Consider the following 23,123-nt stretch of genomic DNA (forward strand, 5'->3'; position numbering starts at 1 on the left):
GTAATGCATATGATCTTTATTCAGCGCAGTATAGCTGTAACCAGGGTGACAGCATATAGTATATTGCATAGACAGAACGGAAAAAAGAAACGCATTAATCATAAAAGGGTAGCGAGATGGCTAAAAGGACATTAGAAAGTCACATACAAAGACCCAGAAGTGACGTCTGAGGATTGCAGGAGGGATCTTTTAAAATATGTTAACCATTCAATTTGTGCTGCATCTTATATGCCAAAAATGCAATAACTTATCAAATGTACTTGGAATGGAATTTCTTTCCAGTAATTCCCTTAACCAATATGGCCGTTGCCAACATCAGCGCTGTGTGTGCTCATTCTCCGTTTCTAATCAATAACAAAATGAGAATCATAAAAAAACAAAATGACAAATGTAACAAAATGATTTTGTAACTGAAGTGCAGTGATAGGTTTATTGACGACAAAAACTTTTGTGTTATTGGGTGTAATGAGAAGAAATATATAGGTTATATAACATAAGACATAAGTACCATAAGAGAAGCGCAGAACGAGGAACATTAGGAGGAAATGAACGTGTCTAGTTTTGCTTGTAACCTGATTGGCTGATTTTTTTTACTTTCTGTATAATGTTTTCTTCCTGCCATAAGGACCTTTACCAAGAGCATAACACAAGCTACAACCCAGTCTAATATGAGCTTTTTTAACCCTTTGCTGTTATAGATCTCATCATTATGCAGCTCATGGCTTATGGGGTTACTGTCTTAGCCTTTTGTCCCTTTTAAGTTGTTGAATCATTTTGTTTTGTCCCAGTCATCTTTTTCTTTTGTGTTTTTCAGTTTGTTTTACGGCAGTTGCAGGGGCTGTTTAGTTTTGCTGACGGGAATATGCAGTGTGAGTCTCCATTCTCCTTTTGTTTGTTTTTTTTTTGTTTTTTTTAATTTATTTCTCATAATTTATCAGTGTTTTCATTTACGACAGTAGATATTTTCCTTATTTTTACCCTGGGTGCTGCTGCACTCTTGTGTGCAAAGATGAGTGTGAAGGGGGTGAGTGACATAAATGTGTATATGGGACATATGTTTTGTACATAGGAGTGTGTGAGCAAGAGATTGTGGCTGATCAGCATGCAAATGTAGCACATATGCAAGAGATGGGTGGCTGACCCCCAAGTGAATGTAGCACATGTGCAAGAGATGGGTGGCTGACCCCCAAGTGAATGTAGCACATGTGCAAGAGATGGGTGGCTGATCCCCAAGTGAATGTAGCACATGTCTAAGAGATGGGTGGCTGACCCCCAAGTGAATGTAGCACATGTGCAAGAGATGGGTGGCTTACCCCCAAGTGAATGTAGCACATGTGCAAGAGATGGGTGGCTGACCCCCAAGTGAATGTAGCACATGTCTAAGAGATGGGTGGCTGACCCCCAAGTGAATGTAGCACATGTGCAAGAGATGGGTGGCTGATCCCCAAGTGAATGTAGCACATGTCTAAGAGATGGGTGGCTGACCCCCAAGTGAATGTAGCACATGTGCAAGAGATGGGTGGCTGACCCCCAAGTGAATGTAGCACATGTGCAAGAGATGGGTGGCTTACCCCCAAGTGAATGTAGCACATATGCAAGAGATGGGTGGCTTACCCCCAAGTGAATGTAGCACATGTGCAAGAGATGGGTGGCTGACCCCCAAGTGAATGTAGCACATGTCTAAGAGATGGGTGGCTGACCCCCAAGTGAATGTAGCACATGTGCAAGAGATGGGTGGCTGATCCCCAAGTGAATGTAGCACATGTCTAAGAGATGGGTGGCTGACCCCCAAGTGAATGTAGCACATGTGCAAGAGATGGGTGGCTGACCCCCAAGTGAATGTAGCACATGTCTAAGAGATGGGTGGCTGACCCCCAAGTGAATGTAGCACATGTCTAAGAGATGGGTGGCTGACCCCCAAGTGAATGTAGCACATGTGCAAGAGATGGGTGGCTTACCCCCAAGTGAATGTAGCACATGTCTAAGAGATGGGTGGCTGACCCCCAAGTGAATGTAGCACATGTGCAAGAGATGGGTGGCTGACCCCCAAGTGAATGTAGCACATGTCTAAAAGATGGGTGGCTGACCCCCAAGTGAATGTAGCGCATGTGCAAGGGATGGCTGACTGACCAGCATGCAAATGTAGCATGTGTGCAAGGGATGGGTGGCTGATCCCCAAGTGAATGTAGCACATGTGCAAGGGATGGGTGACTGACCCCCAAGTGAATGTAGCGCATGTGCAAGGGATGGGTGACTGACCAGCATGCAAATGTAGCACGTGTGCAAGGGATGGGTGGCTGACCCCCAAGTGAATGTAGCACGTGTGCAAGGGATGGGTGGCTGACCCCCAAGTGAATGTAGCACATGTGCAAGGGATGGGTGGCTGACCCCCAAGTGAATGTAGCACATGTCTGAGATGGGTGGCTGACCCCCAAGTGAATGTAGCACATGTGCAAGGGATGAGTGGCTGACCAGAATGTGAATGTAGCACATGTCTAAGAGATGGGTGGCTGACCCCCAAGTGAATGTCGCATGTATGCAAGGGGTGGGTGGCTTACCCCAAAGTGAATGTAGCATGTGTGCAAGGGATGGGTGGCTGACCAGCATGTTAATGTAGCATGTGTGCAAGGGATGGGTGGCTGACCCCCAAGTGAATGTTGCACGTGTGCAAGGGATGGGTGGCTGAGCGGCATGTGAATGTAGCACGTGTGCAAGGGATGGGTGGCTGACCCCAAGTGAATGTAGCACGTGTGCAAGGGATGAGTGGCTGACCAGCATGTGAATTTATTGTTTGCTATAGGTGAGGAGAGAGCATTTTTGTTATGTATCTAGTTACTGCCCACCAGGACTTGTTATGTAGACACAGGCAGTCTCACACCAGCCATAGCCCAGAGCAGCACCCTAGATGTGTAGGAAATAATCTGCAGGTAGGAATAATCAAAGTGACCTTTTCAGTGCCAGGGAGGTCACATCTGCTGATTCAGTTCCTTGTACTGGCAGAAAACAGTTCCAGGTGAGTGTTTATGTCACTACTGTGTAAACTAATATTATTATACTGTGTTTCTAGTACGTCGTAATTGTTTGTATTTATCAATTAGCAGTTGCTTAGCCATTTTAAAGAATTTATAGTAAAAAGTGTTGTTTTTAAATATTTGTATGTAGTGAAATATACTAATTAGTTTCTAGCACTGAAAGAGTGAACAAGGAACGTTAAAATGACAGTTGGATACGTGTGCAGTTTTGTAGGTATGGAGGTTTAGGATTTATTATTATATCAAACCACAAAAAGGGAATTTTAATATGTTACAGTGTTAAGAGATTATTTTCTTATGTATTTTTTTATACAAAGTTACTGATGTTAGAGAGATATTGATTGCACAGTTAGAGAATGTGTATTATTGCAAAAAGTAAACATTCACAATATTTTCCTAAATTCAGACTGCTGACTTTTTTTTTATACTACACAACAGTGTGTAATAACCTGTCCTGGTTTGTCAGCAGAAGCTGTCAATGGGTGAAGACTCAAGACAGATGTACATTACACAAGAAAAGAGTTGCTGGTGAGATTGTTGGTGTGTGTACAGAGGAACTGATTATTAAGCAAACACCACATAGGCTGGAACTAGGAGTAGTAGCAGGATCAAGGTTAGAGATGTGCTGAAGGAGTCTGGAACAAGCTGCAATGTACTGCGGAATACTGAAACCAGGAGCAGCTGTGGTAAAGATGCACTGAAGTAGGCTGGAACCAACAATCAAAATCTGCTATAGCAACCATGGACAAGACTATTTTGCAGAAGGCTACAACCAGGAGAAATGATATAAGATTCTCTATAGTGTGCTTCAGCAGCCAGGTACAACACTGAGATGCCCTTCAGAATGCTAGAACCAGGAGAAGGGATATGATATGCCCTACAGTGTTCTTCAGCAGCAAGGAACAAGGCTGAGATGCCCTTCAGAAGGTTAGAACCAGGAGAAAGGATAAGAGATGTCATGCAGTGTGCTTGAGCAGCCAGGAACAATGCTGAGATGCCCTTCAGAAGGCTAGAACCAGGAGAAAGTGTATGAAATGCCCTGCCGTGGGCTTCAGCAGGCCAGGAACAAGGTTGAGATGCCCTTCAGAAGGCTAGAACCAGGAGAAAGGATATGAGATGACCTGCAGTGTGTTTCACAGACTTTCCTTCAGAAGGCCTATAACCAGGAGAAAGGGTATACGATGCCCTGCAGAGTGCTTCAGCAGCAAGGAACAACGCTGAGATGCCCTTCAGAAGGCTAGAATCAGGAGAAAGGCTATAAGATGCCCTGTAGTGTGCTTTAGCAGCCAGGAACAAGGATGAGATGCCCTTCAGAAGGCTAGAACCAGGAGAAAGGATATAAGATGCCCTGCAGTGTGCTTTAGCAGCATGGAACTAGGATGAGATGCCCTTCAGAAGACTAGAACCAGGAGAAAGGATATAAGATGCCCTGCAGTGTGCTTCAGCAGCCAGGAACAAGGATGAGATGCCCTTCAGAAGGCTAGAACCAGGAGAAAAGATATAAGATGCCCGGCAGTGTGCTTTAGCAGCGTTGAACTAGGATGAGATGCCCTTCAGAAGACTAGAACCAGGAGAAAGGATATAAGATGCCCTGCAGTGTGCTTCAGCAGGCCAGGAACAATTATGAGATGCCCTTCAGAAGGCTAGAACCAGGAGAAAGTGTATGAAATGCCCTGCCGTGGGCTTCAGCAGGCCAGGAACAAGGTTGAGATGCCCTTCAGAATGCTAGAACCAGGAGAAAGGATATGAGATGGCCTGCAGTGTGTTTCACAGACAAGGAACAAGGGTAAGATACAATTCAGAGAACTAGAACCAGGAGAAAAGATATGTGATGCCCTGCAGTGTACTTCAGCAGCCAGGAACAAGGCTAAGATATCCTTCAGAAGGCTTATAACCAGGAGAAAGGGTATATGATGCCCTGCAGAGTGCTTCAGCAGCAAGGAACAACGCTGAGATGCCCTTCAGAAGGCTAGAATCAGGAGAAAGGATATAAGATGCCCTGCAGTGTGCTTTAGCAGCAAGGAACTAGGATGAGATGCCCTTCAGAAGACTAGAACCAGGAGAAAGTGTATGAAATGCCCTGCCGTGGGCATCAGCAGGCCAGGAACAAGGTTGAGATGCCCTTCAGAATGCTAGAACCAGGAGAAAGGATATGAGATGGCCTGCAGTGTGTTTCACAGACAAGGAACAAGGGTAAGATACAATTCAGAGAACTAGAACCAGGAGAAAAGATATGTGATGCCCTGCAGTGTACTTCAGCAGCCAGGAACAAGGCTAAGATATCCTTCAGAAGGCTTATAACCAGGAGAAAGGGTATATGATGCCCTGCAGAGTGCTTCAGCAGCAAGGAACAACGCTGAGATGCCCTTCAGAAGGCTAGAATCAGGAGAAAGGATATAAGATGCCCTGCAGTGTGCTTTAGCAGCAAGGAACTAGGATGAGATGCCCTTCAGAAGACTAGAACCAGGAGAAAGGATATAAGATTCCCTGCAGTGTGCTTCAGCAGCCAGGAACAAGGATGAGATGCCCTTCAGAAGGCTAGAACCAGGAGAAAGGATATAAGATACCCTGCAGTGTGCTTTAGCTGCATGGAACTAGGATGAGATGCCCTTCAGAAGACTAGAACCAGGAGAAAGGATATAAGATTCCCTGCAGTGAGCTTCAGCAGCCAGGAACAAGGATGAGATGCCCTTCAGAAGGCTAGAATCAGGAGAAAGGATGAGATGCCCTGCAGTGTGCTTCAGCAGCCAGGAACAAGGATGAGATGCCCTTCAGAAGGCTAGAACCAGGAGAAAGGATATGAGTTGCACTGCAGTGTGCTTCAGCAGCCAGGAACAAGGCTCAGATGCCCTTCAGAAGGCTAGAACCAGGAGAAAGGATGATATGCCCTGCAGTGTGCTTCAGCAGCCAGGAACAAGGATGAGATGCCCTTCAAAATGGCTAGAACCAGGAGAAAGGATATGAGATGCCATGCAGTGTGCTTCAGCAGACATGAAACAAGGATATGAGATGCCCTTCAGAAGAATAGGACCAGGAGCAGAGATATATTGTAAGTTTTAGAAACAAGTCTGTTATGGACTGCAGATGGTTAGATCCAACAGCAAAGATAAGTTACGATTAATGTCATCTACATTTTTGCATATCATTATGGACATAGAATAATAATCTTAAATAATACACCTGGCAAGTATTCACTTCTTCTTTTTCACACACAGAAAGAAAGAACAGCACTTACAACCAACAGTAGTATAAAACCAACACAGCTTTATAATAGACTTAAAGAATCACAATACTGATAAAAAGTACAAATGTACTTGCAAAAAATAAGAAGTAGTTGGCAGAAGCATAATCTGTGGAAGAAAGTCTGGCCAGACTTCAGTGAACATGATGCATTTCAAAGCCACCCCTCTTCCTCAGGTGTACCTTGTACAGTTAACCCTTCACCCCCAAGAAAGCCATTTGGATGTTTGGCTAATATCAACTTTGGCTGCCTACGAAGATGCATGGTTTGGTCACTGGATTAAAATGCACTTTATCAAACATGAAATTTGGATTGCAAACTGTGTACATGGTGTTTCTTCTCGTTTTGCTTACTTGGCAGTTGAATGTAGCATGTGTCTTTATTCTCAGAAGGGTAGTGAACTTTAGGGCTTATCAGAGTTGCTGATACAGGATTCTGAGGTAGACAACCTCTTCCTTGGTCTCAGGTAAGTTGCCTGACTCTCATATGCTTTGCCGAGGAGGTTAATGTACCCAATGAATATGGTTGATGCTCTTGAATCATTGAGGGTGTCATTAGTGAGGGGGGGAAGCTTGCTGGATATCACCTCTGTGTGTGATGAAACCTATTAGGACCTGGGATGTTCTGCAGGACATTTGCCTCTCCTTAATAGCCAATTGCAATTCCCTGTGTTTGCTTACCAAATTATTTGGATGTCTAGGTGATAGGACAGAAGCCTAATTTGCCTCATGTCCATGTGGTAGATATCCTTATACTTAGTGACATGATTTGTAAGTGGTCAAGGTGACTCCTTCCTCTTGATGAGGAAAAAAGGCTACCAGCCCCTCTCTTGAGGAACAATAAGTCTCATTTTGGAGGGAAGGACACTACCAGTCCAACTCTTGAGGATCAAGAGGTCTCACTTGAAGAAGGAGGAGCCTGCCAGTCGAACTCTTGAGGAACAAGAGGTCTCACTTGAGGAAGGAGAAGGCTGCCAGTCCAACTCTTGAGGGACAAGAGGTCTCACTTTGGAAGGTAGGAGGCTGCCAGTCCAACTCTTGAGGAACAAGAGGTCTCACTTAGGGAGGGTGGAGGCTGCTGGCCCCCCAACTGAGAAACCACACTTATCTGGGCTAGAGTAAGATTTTTTTATTTTTGCAGTTTTGTAATTTGAGTTCTGCAGTAACAGTGCTTGCCTACCAATAGCACAATCCACTACTTAGATCAATTATGCTCTCATTTATAGAAGAAAGATATAACAAATTAATTACTCCTGGGGGATTCATGTGTGATATTGTGCTGTGAGTGCTTGTGGTTTCTGATTTATGTGTAAATTACTTATGGATGTGTTATGTATATTCACATAAGAGGTGTCTGTATGGTGCCCGGAGTCTGTATTTTAATTTGCTGGGTGTGAGGAGGTAATGTAATCAGAGCATGTAGGGTGTGATTGTTTTCCCATACAACACTCAAATTGGAGTAGAATTGAGAAATTAACGCTAAGCTTTGAGCAGAATGTCTCATTTGACAATTTGTGTTGAGAGAGGGGATTTCAGATTTACCCCTTGTAAGTAAGTATTGCTGTGTTAACAGCCTTAGATGGCTTCTCTGACAGAGTTATGGTAACATTTTGCCTGTTGTTCATTGCTCCACAGTGTGTGTGTAGTGAAATTCTACTTCTTAAAGTTTACTCTGTCTCCACACCAAACTTTCTTGCTGGTCTTGAACAATATGAACATCAAATGATATATTGTATATGAAACTTTAGACGGAAATCATTCAAACATCACACAAGAGGTTATTTTTGATCATTGCTGGAAGTATAACAGACATTAAAAATACAATCACACACTTGGTTATCAACAATGTTATGTTCAGACAGGGTAAAGAATGTATCAGCCATTACGCAATAATACAGTTAGACAATGCAAAGAACATGTCAGACGTCACACAATGGTATAGCCAACAATGCAAAGAACATATCAACCATCACACAATATTAAAGTCAGGCAAAACAGAGAACATCCAATAGATATGTAATGTCCACAGCACTGTATATATTCAATGTTATCTTTATTCAGACCTGGGTAAAAAACAGCAACGTTTCGTGACTGTGTGTCACTTAATCATGCTATACTTAGCTTAACACAGGTTTCTACTTTTATAGTTTCATATTTCGCGCCAGTCAGTCTGTAATTGTAGCCTGGCACCATCTTGTGGCTCTTTTGTGAAATTACTGGTTAATCAGCCTCTTGTTTCTCCAGTTATACAGTCAGACACACAGCAAGGTCTCAGTTCCTCCAATAATCTCATTGTGCAGTTTTACTCCAGAGAGGGAGGAACTGAGACCTTGCTGTGTGTCTGACTGTATAACTGGAGAAACAAGAGGCTGATTAACCAGTAATTTCACAAAAGAGCCACAAGATGGTGCCAGGCTACAATTACAGACTGACTGGCGCGAAATATGAAACTATAAAAGTAGAAACCTGTGTTAAGCTAAGTATAGCATGATTAAGTGACACACAGTCACGAAACGTTGCTGTTTTTTACCCATGTCTGAATAAAGATAACATTGAATATATACAGTGCTGTGCACATTACATATCTATTGGATCTACTGGTGGGATTAGGCAGTTTTACCCCAGTCTTCACGTGCACTATTTGCAGGAGTGCTGGCCTTCATTTGGATACTTGAAAACAGAGAACATATCAGACATCACACAATATCTCAATCAGGCAATACAGAGAACATGTCAGACATCACACAATGTCAAAGTCAGGCAATACAGAGAACATGTCAGACGTCACACAATGTTACAGTCAGGCAATACAGTGAATATGTCAGACATCACACAATGTTACAGTCAGGCAATACAGAGAATATGTCAGACATCACACAATGTCACAGTCAGGCAATACCGAGAACATGTCAGACGTCACACAATATTACAGTCAGGCAATACAGTGAATATGTCAGACATCACACAATGTCAAAGTCAGGCAATACAGAGAACATGTCAGACGTCACACAATGTTACAGTCAGGCAATACAGAGAATATGTCAGACGTCACACAATGTTACAGTCAGGCAATACAGTGAATATGTCAGACATCACACAATGTCAAAGTCAGGCAATACAGAGAACATGTCAGACGTCACACAATGTTACAGTCAGGCAATACAGTGAATATGTCAGACATCACACAATGTCACAGTCAGGCAATACAGAGAATATGTCAGACATCAAACAATGTTACAGTCAGGCAATACAGAGAATATGTCAGACGTCACACAATGTCACAGTCAGGCAATACCGAGAACATGTCAGACGTCACACAATGTTACAGTCAGGCAATACAGTGAATATGTCAGACATCACACAATGTCAAAGTCAGGCAATACAGAGAACATGTCAGACGTCACACAATGTTACAGTCAGGCAATACAGAGAATATGTCAGACATCACACAATGTTACAGTCAGGCAATACAGAGAACATGTCAGACATCACACAATGTCACAGTCAGGCAATACAGAGAACATGTCAGACATCATACAATGTCACAGTCAGGCAATACAGAAAACATGTCAGATATCACACACACAGTCAGGCAATACAGAAAACATGTCAGATATCACACAATGTCACAGTCAGGCAATACAGAGAACATATCAGACATCACACAATGTTACAGTCAGGCAATACAGAGAACATGTCAGACATCACACAATGTTACAGTCAGGCAATACAGAGAACATGTCAGACATCACACAAAGTTACAGTCAGGCAATACAGAGAACATGTCAGACATCACACAAAGTTACAGTCAGGCAATACAGTGAACATGTCAGACATCACACAATGTTGCAGTCAGGCAATACAGAGAACATGTCAGATATCACACAATGTCACAGTCAGGCAATACAGAGAACATGTCAGACATCACACAATGTCACAGTCAGGCAATACAGAGAACATGTCAGATATCACACAATGTCACAGTCAGGCAATACAGAGAACATGTCAGACATCACACAATGTTACAGTCAGGCAATACAGAGAACAAAAAGCATTACCTGATGTTATCATTAAAATATATCAAATTAATATATAGCCAGTGATCAGATTGTGAAACACTAGAATTTTTTTTTTAAACTCATTAACCTTTTTTTCTTTCCTCACAGCCTCGGAATGTTGCTGGTTTCCGTGGGACAGTCCGCTATGCATCAGTGAATGCGCACAAAAACAGAGTAAGCACCTAAACCCCTTCATACTGATGAGAGGCACCAGCTCTCACTGGTGGGGCATGAATTGGGCTTAGCCACAGAGTTCTATAAGCATCATTTTTATGCTTCTAAAATGGAGACTTTAAAAGACTGACTTCTGACATTGTAAAACCAACAAGAGGAGATGTCCTGAACTATTGTAATTTGAGCTGTTTTTTATGTTTATCAGAACTAATGTATCTATATAGGAACATTCCACAATAACTGTTTATAATATCATTATAGATGAATAGACATCAATATTTATGTTGGATTGGCATTATAAATTATTTTCAGCACATGTAAAATCCACTAGGAGGGGGCAAAAACACCCTACATATCACAGCTTTAATCCCTCCTACCTCAATCACATTTTTACCTCCAAGATGGAGTAAGGTGAATTCTGACACACTGAGCCTCATGTCATTGAAAAGGGTGTCGAATGCCTATTTATCTGCCAATCCCCTGCTAAAAAAGCATGAATGTTCTCATAGAAAGTCTTTTCACCCAGCTGTCAGTGTGGTCTGGTGGGACAACCACTCTAATCTTGTAACTGGTGACACATCCTTGTAATAGATCCAGTATTGGCCCAGGTTAAGTGGCATGCTAATTATATGAATTATCGCTGAGCCACGCTATCATTTGCGCACAACTTGATATTACAAGTCCATGGTAAATCCGATTTTCTAGAGAAGGGTTAGCATGGCTAACATCACTGTATCACAACCTATACTTTCAATGGATATCTTGACCGTGTTAAAAAGTGCTCATGCTTGAAAGTTATAGTTTGCACTCGAGCGAAAGAATAAACTGATCTAGAATATTTAGTGCAAATTGAGACCTGAAGTAAAGTGGAAGGGTTAAAAAAAAGTTGCACAAAACATATTAAAATAAACTATCACACACATATATACACTTTTTAATAAAAAAATAATATTTTTAATGTTATTAAAAATGTGTTAAAAGGGATATGGTATATGGCAAGGTGTTTGACGGGGAAGGGCTCCTATGTATGTATGTATTTGTGTGTATATATATATATATATATATATATGTAATGTATATATAATGTCTAAATGTATATAAATGCTAAAAGTGGCACTATGGCTGCGCTAGCCAGATGTTCCCTATGGCTAAAGTCATGGTTTGCAGCTATTAGCCCAGATTACAAGTTGTGCATTAATGATAGCGTGGGTTGTGATACGCATTATCACTGGATTGCCCTTTTTTGTTGCATGCAACTTGATATTACATCACTCTAGCGCAACCTATACTTTCAGTGGATAACACAAATGTGCTAATTAGCACGCATCTTACAAATTGAAAGTTAGTGTTCGTGCTTGTTATGTCCTTGTGCTAGTCAACGGAACTGAGGTCTCACAATAGTACTGAAAAAGGGGAATTTGACACAGCACACAAGGATATGTGCAGTATAATAATGAGTGTTTATTATTATGAACTTTTTGTGTTAACATAAATCAGTACTCAGCTTATAAAGCAAGGCAGTGATTAAACTATAAGCGCATTACTTATCTTCAGGTTTCAAATAAGGAATGAATATCAGCATACAAGGGAGGACAGTAGTTTCACAGCTATATGCAGTGTCAACACAGAGAACGACACAGCAGATGTGAGAGGTGCTTCTCTGTCAGATGTTGCCCAGAAAACATCTCCACTCAAATCTGCCCCCCCTTAGCAAATCTAACAATTAAAATAGCTTTCGTAGCAGGCTTGTCTACATGTTATGTCAATAATATTATTTTGTAGCAATTGTGTTAGTTTCAATAACAGTGATCTCAAAACAAGAAAAGATTACTCACACAGTGCCTCTGATTGGAATGCGGCCCCCTCTTTCTAGATAAGACACTGCTATGAAAACAGACAGCAGAGTGAAACCATGTAATATAAACTGCTAATACATTAACTGTTTGATTAATTATTTGTGTATGAAATCATGGAAAGTTTCCAATCCCTTACAATGCTCGAGCAAAAGCCGAAGTTACACTCGAATATTTAGCGTTACTTGAAACTTGAAATAAAGCGTAAGGGTTAAAAAAAAATTCACAAAACACATAAACAGATATTTTATAATAATAATAATATAACTGACTGGGGGATTCAAGGAGAGTAGTAAAGATGTTTTGTCTCCTCCTAGTGGACTAGAGTGTGATGAATTTATCAGGTAAGCAAGCATACATTGTTTTGAATAGCTATATGAATGATTTCATTAATTTATATATGTAAAATATTTTTAAATATTTTAAATTAAAAAAAATATATATTCACGGTAAGTTTGGCTTTTAATACTTATTATTTCAGGGTATATGACTTGGACTTTTCCCAAGTGTGTGGAAAAGGAGCTGACAACACGTGAGGGTTAAATTAACAAGTGAGGGTTAACAACCACAAAGTCTTCTGATAATGTTTATCGGGTGGGAATAAATGTCTCCTATATGGGTTTTATGTAGAACAAAGGTGTCTTTGTTGCTGAGACACTGCTGTATTTCCTCTACTCTAGCGGGAGGCAAATCATTTGTGTAACAGAGCCATGTGTCTGTGTCCTTCAGTCTCTCATTTATGTGTATCTGAGTACTCACCTTTGCATCTAAATATATCCAGTGTTCATTTGCTACCTGTGACAACTGTATTCCTTATATAGGAGATGGGGAGACATGATGACCTCTGGTCATTGTTTTATATGCTTGTGGAGTTTGCTGTTGGACAGCTGCCCTGGAGGAAGATTAAAGACAAGGTAAGTACACAAAACCTTGCTGTACATAGTACTTTACTAAGAAAAAGTGACATTTCTAGTGACATTTGTTTTATTGTCAACAGGAGCAGGTAGGGATGATAAAAGAAAAATATGACCATCGTATGCTTCTGAAGCACATGCCATCTGAATTCCACCTCTTCCTTGAGCACATTTCCACTCTGGACTACTTCACAAAGCCAGATTATCAGGTATGATTACAATTATTTCTTTCATCAGATGGTAAGAGTCCATAAGCCATCACATGTATGTATGCATGTGTATATATAGATATATAGATAGATATGTAGATAGATAGATAGATAGATATAGAAATCCAGTCAACTATTTTTTGTCTCCAGCAAGAAATGATGTGAAATCAATTGGTCACCTAGTTGAGAGGGGTTCTCTAACCAACTGAGAACAGTTTCCTTCCTCTTAGTGTCACTAGTAGGGCATGCAGAAATAGAAACTTTTAGACAAAAATAAACTAAAATTAGCTAATATTAACCCCTTAACGACTAGCGCCACACACGGTACGGCGCTGTTGTACTGGGCCTCTTTCTGCCGTGATCTCGCTAACATTAATACAAGCTAATTTTAGCTTATTTTTGGCTTAAATCCTAGCTGGGTGATCGGTTAAATCTGCCAAGTGGTGCAGCCATTAAAAAGGTCCTTCTTTCCTGGTGTGAGGCTTGAGGATAATGCTGGAATGCTTTTCAAATTGTTATAATGCCAATCTAAAAAAAAAGGCTTATCCAGTTCTCTTATGGGTCAAATATCGGCTTTGTCTGTCTTGTATTACAAGATCGCTAAGCTGCCTGATATTCAGTTCTTTTTTCAGCCTTAACTGGAATTAAACCAGTTATTTAACCACCTACTCCTGTGAAATCTCAACTTAGTGTTTAGGGTCCTCCAGGCTCTTCCTTTTGCTCCCAAGGATTCTAAGGAACAATTTCTTCATAACCTATATGTTTTAATAGCCTTAAAACTTTAAGTTGAGGTTTTGAAGGATTTTAGAAATTCCTCTTCTTTATTTTTTTATTTTTCTTGACCCCGCAAGTGTCAGAAATCTGACAGTTACTTTTGCTGCTTGGCTTAATGCCTTAATTTGCAAAGTGCACTTGGTGATATTACTGCTCACTCCACTAGGGCAGTTGCCACATCTTGGAATGAAGCCTTCATTGTGCAAATTTGTAAAGCAACTACTAGGTCTTCTTTACATACTTTTACTAAATTTTATCACTGTTATGTGTTTGCCTCTTCAGGGTCTGCTTTTGGCAGGAATGTTCAGTGGGCTGATGTGTCCCGCCATGTGTCATGATGGATTTGTGAACTTCACTGCTTGGGTATAAGATCCCACTATGAAAGAAAACTAATTTTAAGCTTACCTGATAAATTCATTTCTTTCATGATGTTGAGAGTTCATGAGACATTTTTTGGACAGTTGGCAGCAGTACCAGTTTGCCCTTCACTTTTCCTGCTTTATCTGTCATGCTTTTCTTGTTTTACTCCTTTATCTTGGCCATATGTGTATGAGTTCTACAGGGGAGAAGGAGGGATTAAAAGCTCTGGTATTGTGAGTGTTTTTGCCTTGTCCTAGTGGACTGGAGTTTACTACCACATATGATAGCTTGTGGACTCTTACCATTCTGAAGTTGACTTTATCAGGTAAACATCAATTTTGTATAAAAATGTATTGTATTTGTATCGATTCTCGGTATAAAATGGGCCAGCAGATAATATTACATTGCAGAGATATTTGGTTATAGGCATTGTAAGTGTAGGTTCTAAAATAATAAAGCTATAGACATGCCGGACAGAGATGCTCTCATGGTCTGTTCCTGCTCATCATCCCTCAGCTCTGCAATATATTCCTGACATAGCTGATACATTATATCTAAGATTTTCTTAATTTTTCTTGCAGAGGGAATTTTTTAAAATAGTTAGAGCACAAGTCATTGTGTTGTTCATGTGGCATTCAGGTGGTGTCAAGGTTGAATTGCTTGAAGTGGAGTGCAAAAATATGGGGCGCTTCTATGGGGCTTGCTACAAAAAGCCTCTTCTGGCTTTCGCTCATATGCTAGCCCGAAGGTGCAGTAGGACAACTGCGTTAAAGCCGAAGGTGTGTTAAGAGTTTTCAACACTTTAATTCACTTAGCAGAAAATGTTCTTTTTCATTTTAAATATATATATATGTACTTATGTACATATATATTTGTGTGTGTGTGTGTGTTTAAAAAAAATAAAATATATATATATATATACTGTGCGGCCACTTTATTAGGTACAGCTACCTAGTAGCGTGTTGAGTTAAAAACAGCCTGAATTTGTCTAGGCATGGATTCATCAAGATGCTGACAATGTTTTGGAGGTATTGTGTACCATGCAGACATGAGTGTGTCACACAGCTCCTGGAGATTTGACGGAGGTGTAGGCCTGCAGCAAATAGCCCTTTCCAGCTTATTTCAAAGATGTTCAGTAGGATTGAGATCTGGGTACTGAGCAGGCCACTGCAGCAAAGAAAAGTCATTTTCATGTTCCAGGAACCATCCGATAGTGATGCGGGCTTTGTGCACAGCCGATAATCCTGCTGGAAGTAACTGCCTGAGGAAAAAATGTCAACATGAATGGATGCACTTGGTCAGCAACAATGTTTATGTACCCTATGGCATTCAGACGTGAATCTAGGGTTATCGATGGACCCAATGTTTGCCAGGAAAACATCACCCACACCATAACACCGCTCCCCCCATCACCTTGCACAGTTTTCATCAGACATGACGGATCCATGAATTCATGCTGTTTTCTCCAAATTCAGAGCCTGCCATCAACATCACTCACTAGGAACTTTGACTCAGACCAGTCTTCGATAGTCCAGTGCTGGTGTTTCTGTGCCCACAGAAGGCATGCTCTTTTGTTCTTCTTTGATAACAATGGCACCTGACGTTGCTGCCAGCTGTTTTAGACCAACCGGGACAAGGTGCGTCTAGTGATTAGTTGCAATATGTTTTTATCCACACTAAGGTTGAATTCTGATGTGATTCGCAAACTGGTGGCCTTTCTGTTTGCTTGCACAAGTTCTTGATACACCCTTGAAACTGCGGTTTCAGATACGATTTGTCCAGCATATCTTGCACCTACAATCATGCCATGTTCAAAGTCCATTAGATCACTGCTCTTCCCCATTCTCTCTGCGGTTTGTATGCTTAACTGATAGTAGGAAGGTTGTTCTACAGTGGCCATGTGACATGCAACGTAGTGGAACTAATCATTTGTGTGCCCAGCAGGTCTATACCTAATAAAGTGTCAGCACAGTGTGTGTATGTGTATATATATATATATATTTGTGCGTGTAAATATATATATTTATCTATCTACATATAATAGTCTAACCAATGGACTCCCTTAACTTGATTTATTAGCCAGTGCCTGGTCCACAAGTAGTATGCATCCAATTCAATACCAGCACTCAGTAGTATTTATATTAATTTATTTGCGTCCTTTAACATCTAACATTTATATTTAATTCCCAATGTTTTGATCTGGGTATCAGACCTTTATCTAGGATAAATCTAAAGTAACAAAATTAACACAGTAACTTACGTATTTACAGTCACGGCAAACTCACCAAACATTGTACATGCAAAACTGGAAGTGATGTCATACCTGATCCGGTCCGGATGTAAACGCATCCTACCAACACTAATGGTGCTCTTTTAAGTTTTTAGAGAACCCATCGGTCCTCATGGCAACCAGCTCACTGCTTAGTTAAAGCCGGAACATACATATTGCGAAAGTAACAAACGAACAAATTATAACTGCTTAGTAGCGCATGGTTACCATAGTAATCATAATAAATAAAACATTATTTAAGGTATTTCCTGCAATATTTTATCTAAGGTATGACGCACATTCTCATAGTTCTAGAGTCTCAGTTACACTTGCTGCTCAGATCATAGGGAGAGAACGCGCCTGTGTACATACGTCATAGTGGGGGTGCCGGCCAATACAGCTGAACTACGCAGTGTAATATCCAAACGCCAAATCTTAAAACGAAAACATTTTATTGTGTCTTCTTAAAAACAACAATTCACAGAAGGGGGTTAATCCAACAAAAAATCTCATGGTTTTACCCCACTTAACTAAATGATTGATATATTTCTGTAACTATACATATATATATATATATATATAGATAGATAGATAGATAGATAGATAGATAGATAGACAACTATAACTAGAGGACAGAACTTTATGTCCTACCTTACTGGTGGGACTAAGAGCATATGATATTTCATGATACTCTCAGCATATAACCTATCGCTCAGATAGGAAACGAGAAAGGGATATTTTTTTGTTTAGACCCCTAGGGGCTAAGGAATCTATAGATCCACCCAGTCTCAAGGCACAACTGTCTCCTTTTAATATTGCTCCCTCTTGGATATTTTTTCACTTGGTCAATGGGCATACACAGTAGATCAGCTACCCCATGTCTGGCTTCCACAAAATGTTGCACCACTGGATGTTCACTTGATATAGATATATCTAACAATATAACTTGTAATCTGAGCCATGGTTTGCTATTATGTTTAATTGTTAGACTCCAATGCATATATCATACAGACACCACTTAAGGCCTTATGGACACCATTGTCACCAGGACTTCAACCTTATTACTTAACTCTATTGCATAGATCATAAAGACACCACTGGAAACCTTATGAACACAATGGTCACTGGAACCTCAACACAAATACTTAAAGAGACATTAAACACTTTGATATGGTAATATAAAATGATAAATCATACATACAGAAAAAACACTGCAATATGTTCTTGTAATTCCATTCTAAAATTGTGAGCTTTTAGTTCCTGTTAGAAATGGAAGTGCAGAACACAGTTATATTCCACACAGCCATTGGCTGAACACTCTAGTGACCTATTTATAACTGTCCCTAATTGGCCACAGCAGAGAAGGTAACCTAAGTTACAACATGGCAGCTCCCATTGTTTTATAGACATTAGAACTTTACACTTATTTTGTCAATATTTAAACAGCTAATGACATTTTAAAAATACATCTAGATGTTATTCTCAGACTAATCTTTTCTTTGACTGCATCATTCCATGTAGCATTTATTTAGTGTTTAATGTCCCTTTAACTTTAAGATATATATCATAGAGATACCACTGAAACCCTTATGGACACTGGGACCTCAGCCTTAAAGTGATGGTAAATTTAAGACTTTAAAAATGTTGCAATGAAAAATAAATTAGTGTACAAGCAAAACCGCATAATTATTTAAAAAAAAAGTGTATATATGCTTTATAATAAAAGATTTATAAACCTAATTGGTATCTTCTGTTCCTCCACTCCCTTAATTTCCTCGTTTGACTGGACTGTGTCATAGAGAGCAATCCCACCAACTCTCTACATAGGCTTCCTAAGTGCTTTCAAAGGGCTGGACTTCAAGGGTGTCACATGACACACACACACTGATTGGATATTCATTGGAATTGTCATAAAAAAAGAGTTGATCCCAGTGGGCCAGCATAACATTGTAATAGAATCATTACTATAAGCACAGATTTAACGCTTTTCATGATAGATAAAAAAAAAAAAAAGTACACATATGGCATTTGATTACCTAAAGTTTACCATTACTTTAATTCTTAACTCTAATGTATATACTATTCAGGCACTTCTGGAGACCTTATGTCCACCGTGGTTACCAGAACCTCAACGCTAATACTTAACTCTAATGCTTATATCATGCAGACATCTTTGGAGACCTTATGGACATCATGGTCACTGGAACTGCAATCCTAATACTTAACTTTAAGACATTTTGTATATCATAAAGACACTACTGAAAATCGTATGGACACCAGGACCTCAAGCCTAATGCTTAACGCTAATGCATATATCATACATACACCACTGGAGACGTTATGGACACTAAAGTCACCTGAACCTCAACCCTAATGCTTAACTCTAATGGATATCATACAGACACCACTGGAGACGTTATGGACACCATAGTCACCGGGACCTCAAACCTAATGCTTAACTCTAATGGATATCATACAGACACCACTGGAGACCGTCTGGACATCCTGGTCAATTGAGACCTCAACCCTAATGCTTAGCTCTAATACATATATCACACAGAAACCACTGAAGACCTCATGGACACCAGGACCTCCCAAGTGGAGGAGAGAGGTTGTCAGCTGCAGTCTGCAGTTCAGGATGCCTCCTCTGTGTGCTGATTCCTCATTCAGTCCCCAAGTGCTGCTGCTGATCTGGGGACCACTTATTCCCTAGTTCCCATGTGCTGCTCCTAGGGTTGCCACCTTTAGTTCAGGACAAAACCCAAACTCTCTTGTGCCGCATACAGCGCAGCAAAAACTATTTTTCAGACTATACACTGTCCTACATAACACAAATACACACATCGCACACAGTCACACTTGCAAACACAAGCACAATACAAATCCCTGGCTTTTTAATTATCTGTTGCAAGCAAAGGGCTTAAGCTGCAGCATACATTTAATACACTGTATACGGAGTAACCAGGCACATGTCTAGGAGGAAAACATACTGTACACTGTTCCTTTATAGGAACTGTATATTGTAAAACTAGATTCCCCTTAATGGTTTTCTGGTGACTTGTTATATAAAATCAATGTGAAACTGTTCTTTTAAGTTTATTTTTGACTATGAGCTAGCTGGTTTTGCTCTTTGGAACCAAAGCACTTGCAGATGTATCAATTCTCCTTACATTATCACTTTTGTACACAGACAAAGCCTTATGTTTTCTTTTTTAAAATACAATGAGTACACGGATCATCTTAATTACTAATGGGATATTCACCTCCTGGTCAGCAGGAGGAGGCAAAGAGCACCACAGCAGAGCTGTATATATAGCTTCTCCCTTCCCTCCCACCCCAGTCATTCTCTTTGCCTACGTTAGTGATAGGAAGAGGTAAAATGAGGTGTTACTATAGATTCTTCAATCAAGAGTTTATTATTTTTAAAGTAGTGCAAGATTGTGCTGCTTTGTTCTATGGTGTAGCCGTAGTCCATATCAGTCTCTTTAGTAGAGCCTTGGTGGCTTTAGAGCAATGGGAACTTGTGGGACATAATTCTCACTGCGCCTCCCATATTTCTTGCTGCCCTATATCCTTCAGTCTGAGGTAATCATTGACGATGTGACGGAGATGACCTCTCAAGCCTGGGAGCTGCCTTGCTGCCAGGCAGAAGTCAAGGTAAGTGCTGCCTTAAGTTTCTGGGGAATAAGGAGACTCAGAATTTCAGTAAAATGAAAAAAATATGCACACGCTGAACATAAGGGGCTCAGTAGGAATGTAGCCCTTTATGTTGGGACGTTAAAGACTTTTCTGTGGGAAAAGTAATTGGGCAGTGTTATGTATCATCCGAAGTAAAAGGCACTGGGGCTGGAGTTAAGCTGTACAATTAGATGGCTCTGGTGGTTTTACTATTTTATGTATCGGTTCCGTCATTGAATAGAGCGGCATAGGTTTACGCCCACAATGAGGGGTCCTTCCGGTTTTTGCGTGCCACTGTAGCACTTCAGTTTAGAATAGTGCGACATCAGGAAGGAGTTAGCCGGTCTGGTCTGGAGTCGCATGGTGAAAGCATGCGTTACTAGTGCAGACACGGTGTTTCCCTTCTTTTTCAGTATTGTTGTGGTTGTCAAAGCAAGGCATTACCAAAACGGATCGTTAGAAGAGGAACTCTAGCGATCTTCAGTCAGGTAGGAGCACTTCAGCAGAGGCTGAGGTGCAGAGGTGTTTTTTTTACAGTAAAAAAGGGAAACATTTGTTAATCTGACAATCTGCAGGAAAAAGAAACACAACCGTTTTAAATTTAAAGAGACAGTAACGGTTTTTATAACTATTATTTGCAAATGTTTTTGATAATTTCTGTTTACCATTTGACAAATTGTGAACAAGCATGGATCAAGGGGACTTGCAAAGTGTCACCTGCTCCTTATGTTTTGACGCCAGTGTGGAACCACCAATCCCTTTCTATCCTTCATGTATTGAAAGGAGTTTGAGTTATAGGGAGCCAGTTTCCTCTAAGGCAGATGTTGTCCAAGAGTCTAATGATGAGGGCCAATATATGCCGCAGCTTTCTCCCCAAGCATCCCAAATTATACCGCCCTCACAAGCAGTGCCCTGCGCTTCAGCTATAGTCCCTTCTGGGATTTCGTTACAAGACATAGCTTCTCTCATGTCTTCTACTATTTCTGATGCTCTGTCTGCCTTTCCAATGTTGCAGGGCAAACGTAAGTGGAAAGCCAGACATTCAGTAAGGGAGACTTCGGATGCAATTGTTGCAATTTCTGAGGTTTTCTTCCCAACGTCCTGAAGAGGAGGGTACCACAGTAGTTTCTGAAGGAGAAATTTCAGATTCAGAGAGTCTATTACCTCTGACAGACTCAGAGGTGGTATCTTTCAGATTTTAACTTGATCACCTTCGTCTGTTACTCAGGTAGGTTTTAGTTACCTTGGACGATTGTGACTCCACTATGGTGGTTGTCCCTCAGAAGTCTAGTAAGCTGGACAGATATTTTGAGGTTCCTTCTTACACAGATGTTTTTCCTTGTTCTCCTTCTCCTATTTTTAAGAAAATGTTTCCAATAGCCGATTCTGTTAAAGAGGTTTGGCAAACTGTTCCTAGGGTAGAAGGAGCTTTCAAAGATCCTATGGATAAAAAGTTAGAGGGGTTACTCAAGAAGATTTATGTACACCAAGGTCTGCAGTGGCAACCGGCTGTGTGCATTGCCACCGTCACTAGTGCGGCGGCATATTGGTTTGATGCACTGGCTGAGGACTGAAACTTCTTTGGAGGAGATCCAAGATAGGATAAAGGCTCTTAAGCTAGCTAATGCCTTTATTTTGGACGCTTCCCTTCAAGTTGCTAAATCTCAGCAGCTCTCCCATGGATTGTTAGTTCAAGCTAATTTGTTCTGTCTGGTCAGTCCTGTGGTTCAGTACAAGGAGTAGACATCTCACCTGCATTCTCAAACTAAAGATCTGTCCCACACCAATATGACTGCACAGTAAAAGCTTGTTTTTGGAGGCGATGAATATTGTCTAACTTTTAGCAAAGAAAGGCACATTCCTTCTGTAAAAGTGTTTTCCAGTCTGAGTGGACATTTTCTGCACATGAATACCAAACCAAACAGATTGATGGTCACTGGATCCTAAGTTTTCAGCTACAGACACATCTGAAACAGTATCACTGTTTTGCAACTCCAGCTGAGGAGAAACAACACTCTGGGAACACCGGATAGAGGCAACACAACCAGCAAACTTCAGCGCTGACCACATTCGGTACAGACCTGCCACACAGCCAGCTGGTTTGCTGCAAATACCAGCCTGCCTCTGCCGGCACAAGAGAGTGCCGCCCTGCTTGTGAGTACCCTTATTCTGTCGCTAATTGGATCTTTTTGGTTTTATTGACCTACACATGTGGCGCCTCTGTGTTTGTTTTTATCTCATCTGTTGGAATATTGATGGTAACAGGTCAGGTAGATGGTATAATACTCACAAAATGAGCAGCACCCATGTGCTAATTGGTGCAGGCTGGGGAATTTCAGTGACCCATCTACACTGATCCTGCAGCCTGATGGTGGATCCAGGTAATCCAGTGAATAACAAAAGCTCAGGCTTCCAAATCGTGGATATAAGAGTAATTTATTTAAAAAAGTAAGGATGTACTCAATACACCCCAATCAAAGTAAAAACAAATGTTTTAAAAAACAGTTGCAATGCGTTTCTCAGCCAGACTGGCTGTTTCATCAGGCATCTGTCTTAACAATG

General features: G+C 40.8%; 1 protein-coding gene across 1 annotated transcript in view; it reads left to right on the top strand.

Moving 5' to 3' along the window:
- Window positions 1-23,123, top strand: part of TTBK1 (tau tubulin kinase 1) — a 557,016-nt gene that overhangs the window by 288,261 nt on the left and 245,632 nt on the right. Inside the window, exons 6-8 of the mRNA XM_053712777.1 lie at window positions 10,439-10,504; window positions 13,179-13,271; window positions 13,355-13,480. Of these exons, the coding sequence (XP_053568752.1) occupies window positions 10,439-10,504; window positions 13,179-13,271; window positions 13,355-13,480 (285 nt within the window). The remainder of the gene's footprint in view (window positions 1-10,438; window positions 10,505-13,178; window positions 13,272-13,354; window positions 13,481-23,123) is intronic.

Source organism: Bombina bombina, chromosome 4 (assembly GCF_027579735.1).
Source record: "Bombina bombina isolate aBomBom1 chromosome 4, aBomBom1.pri, whole genome shotgun sequence".
Classification (NCBI taxonomy): Eukaryota; Metazoa; Chordata; class Amphibia; order Anura; family Bombinatoridae; genus Bombina; species Bombina bombina.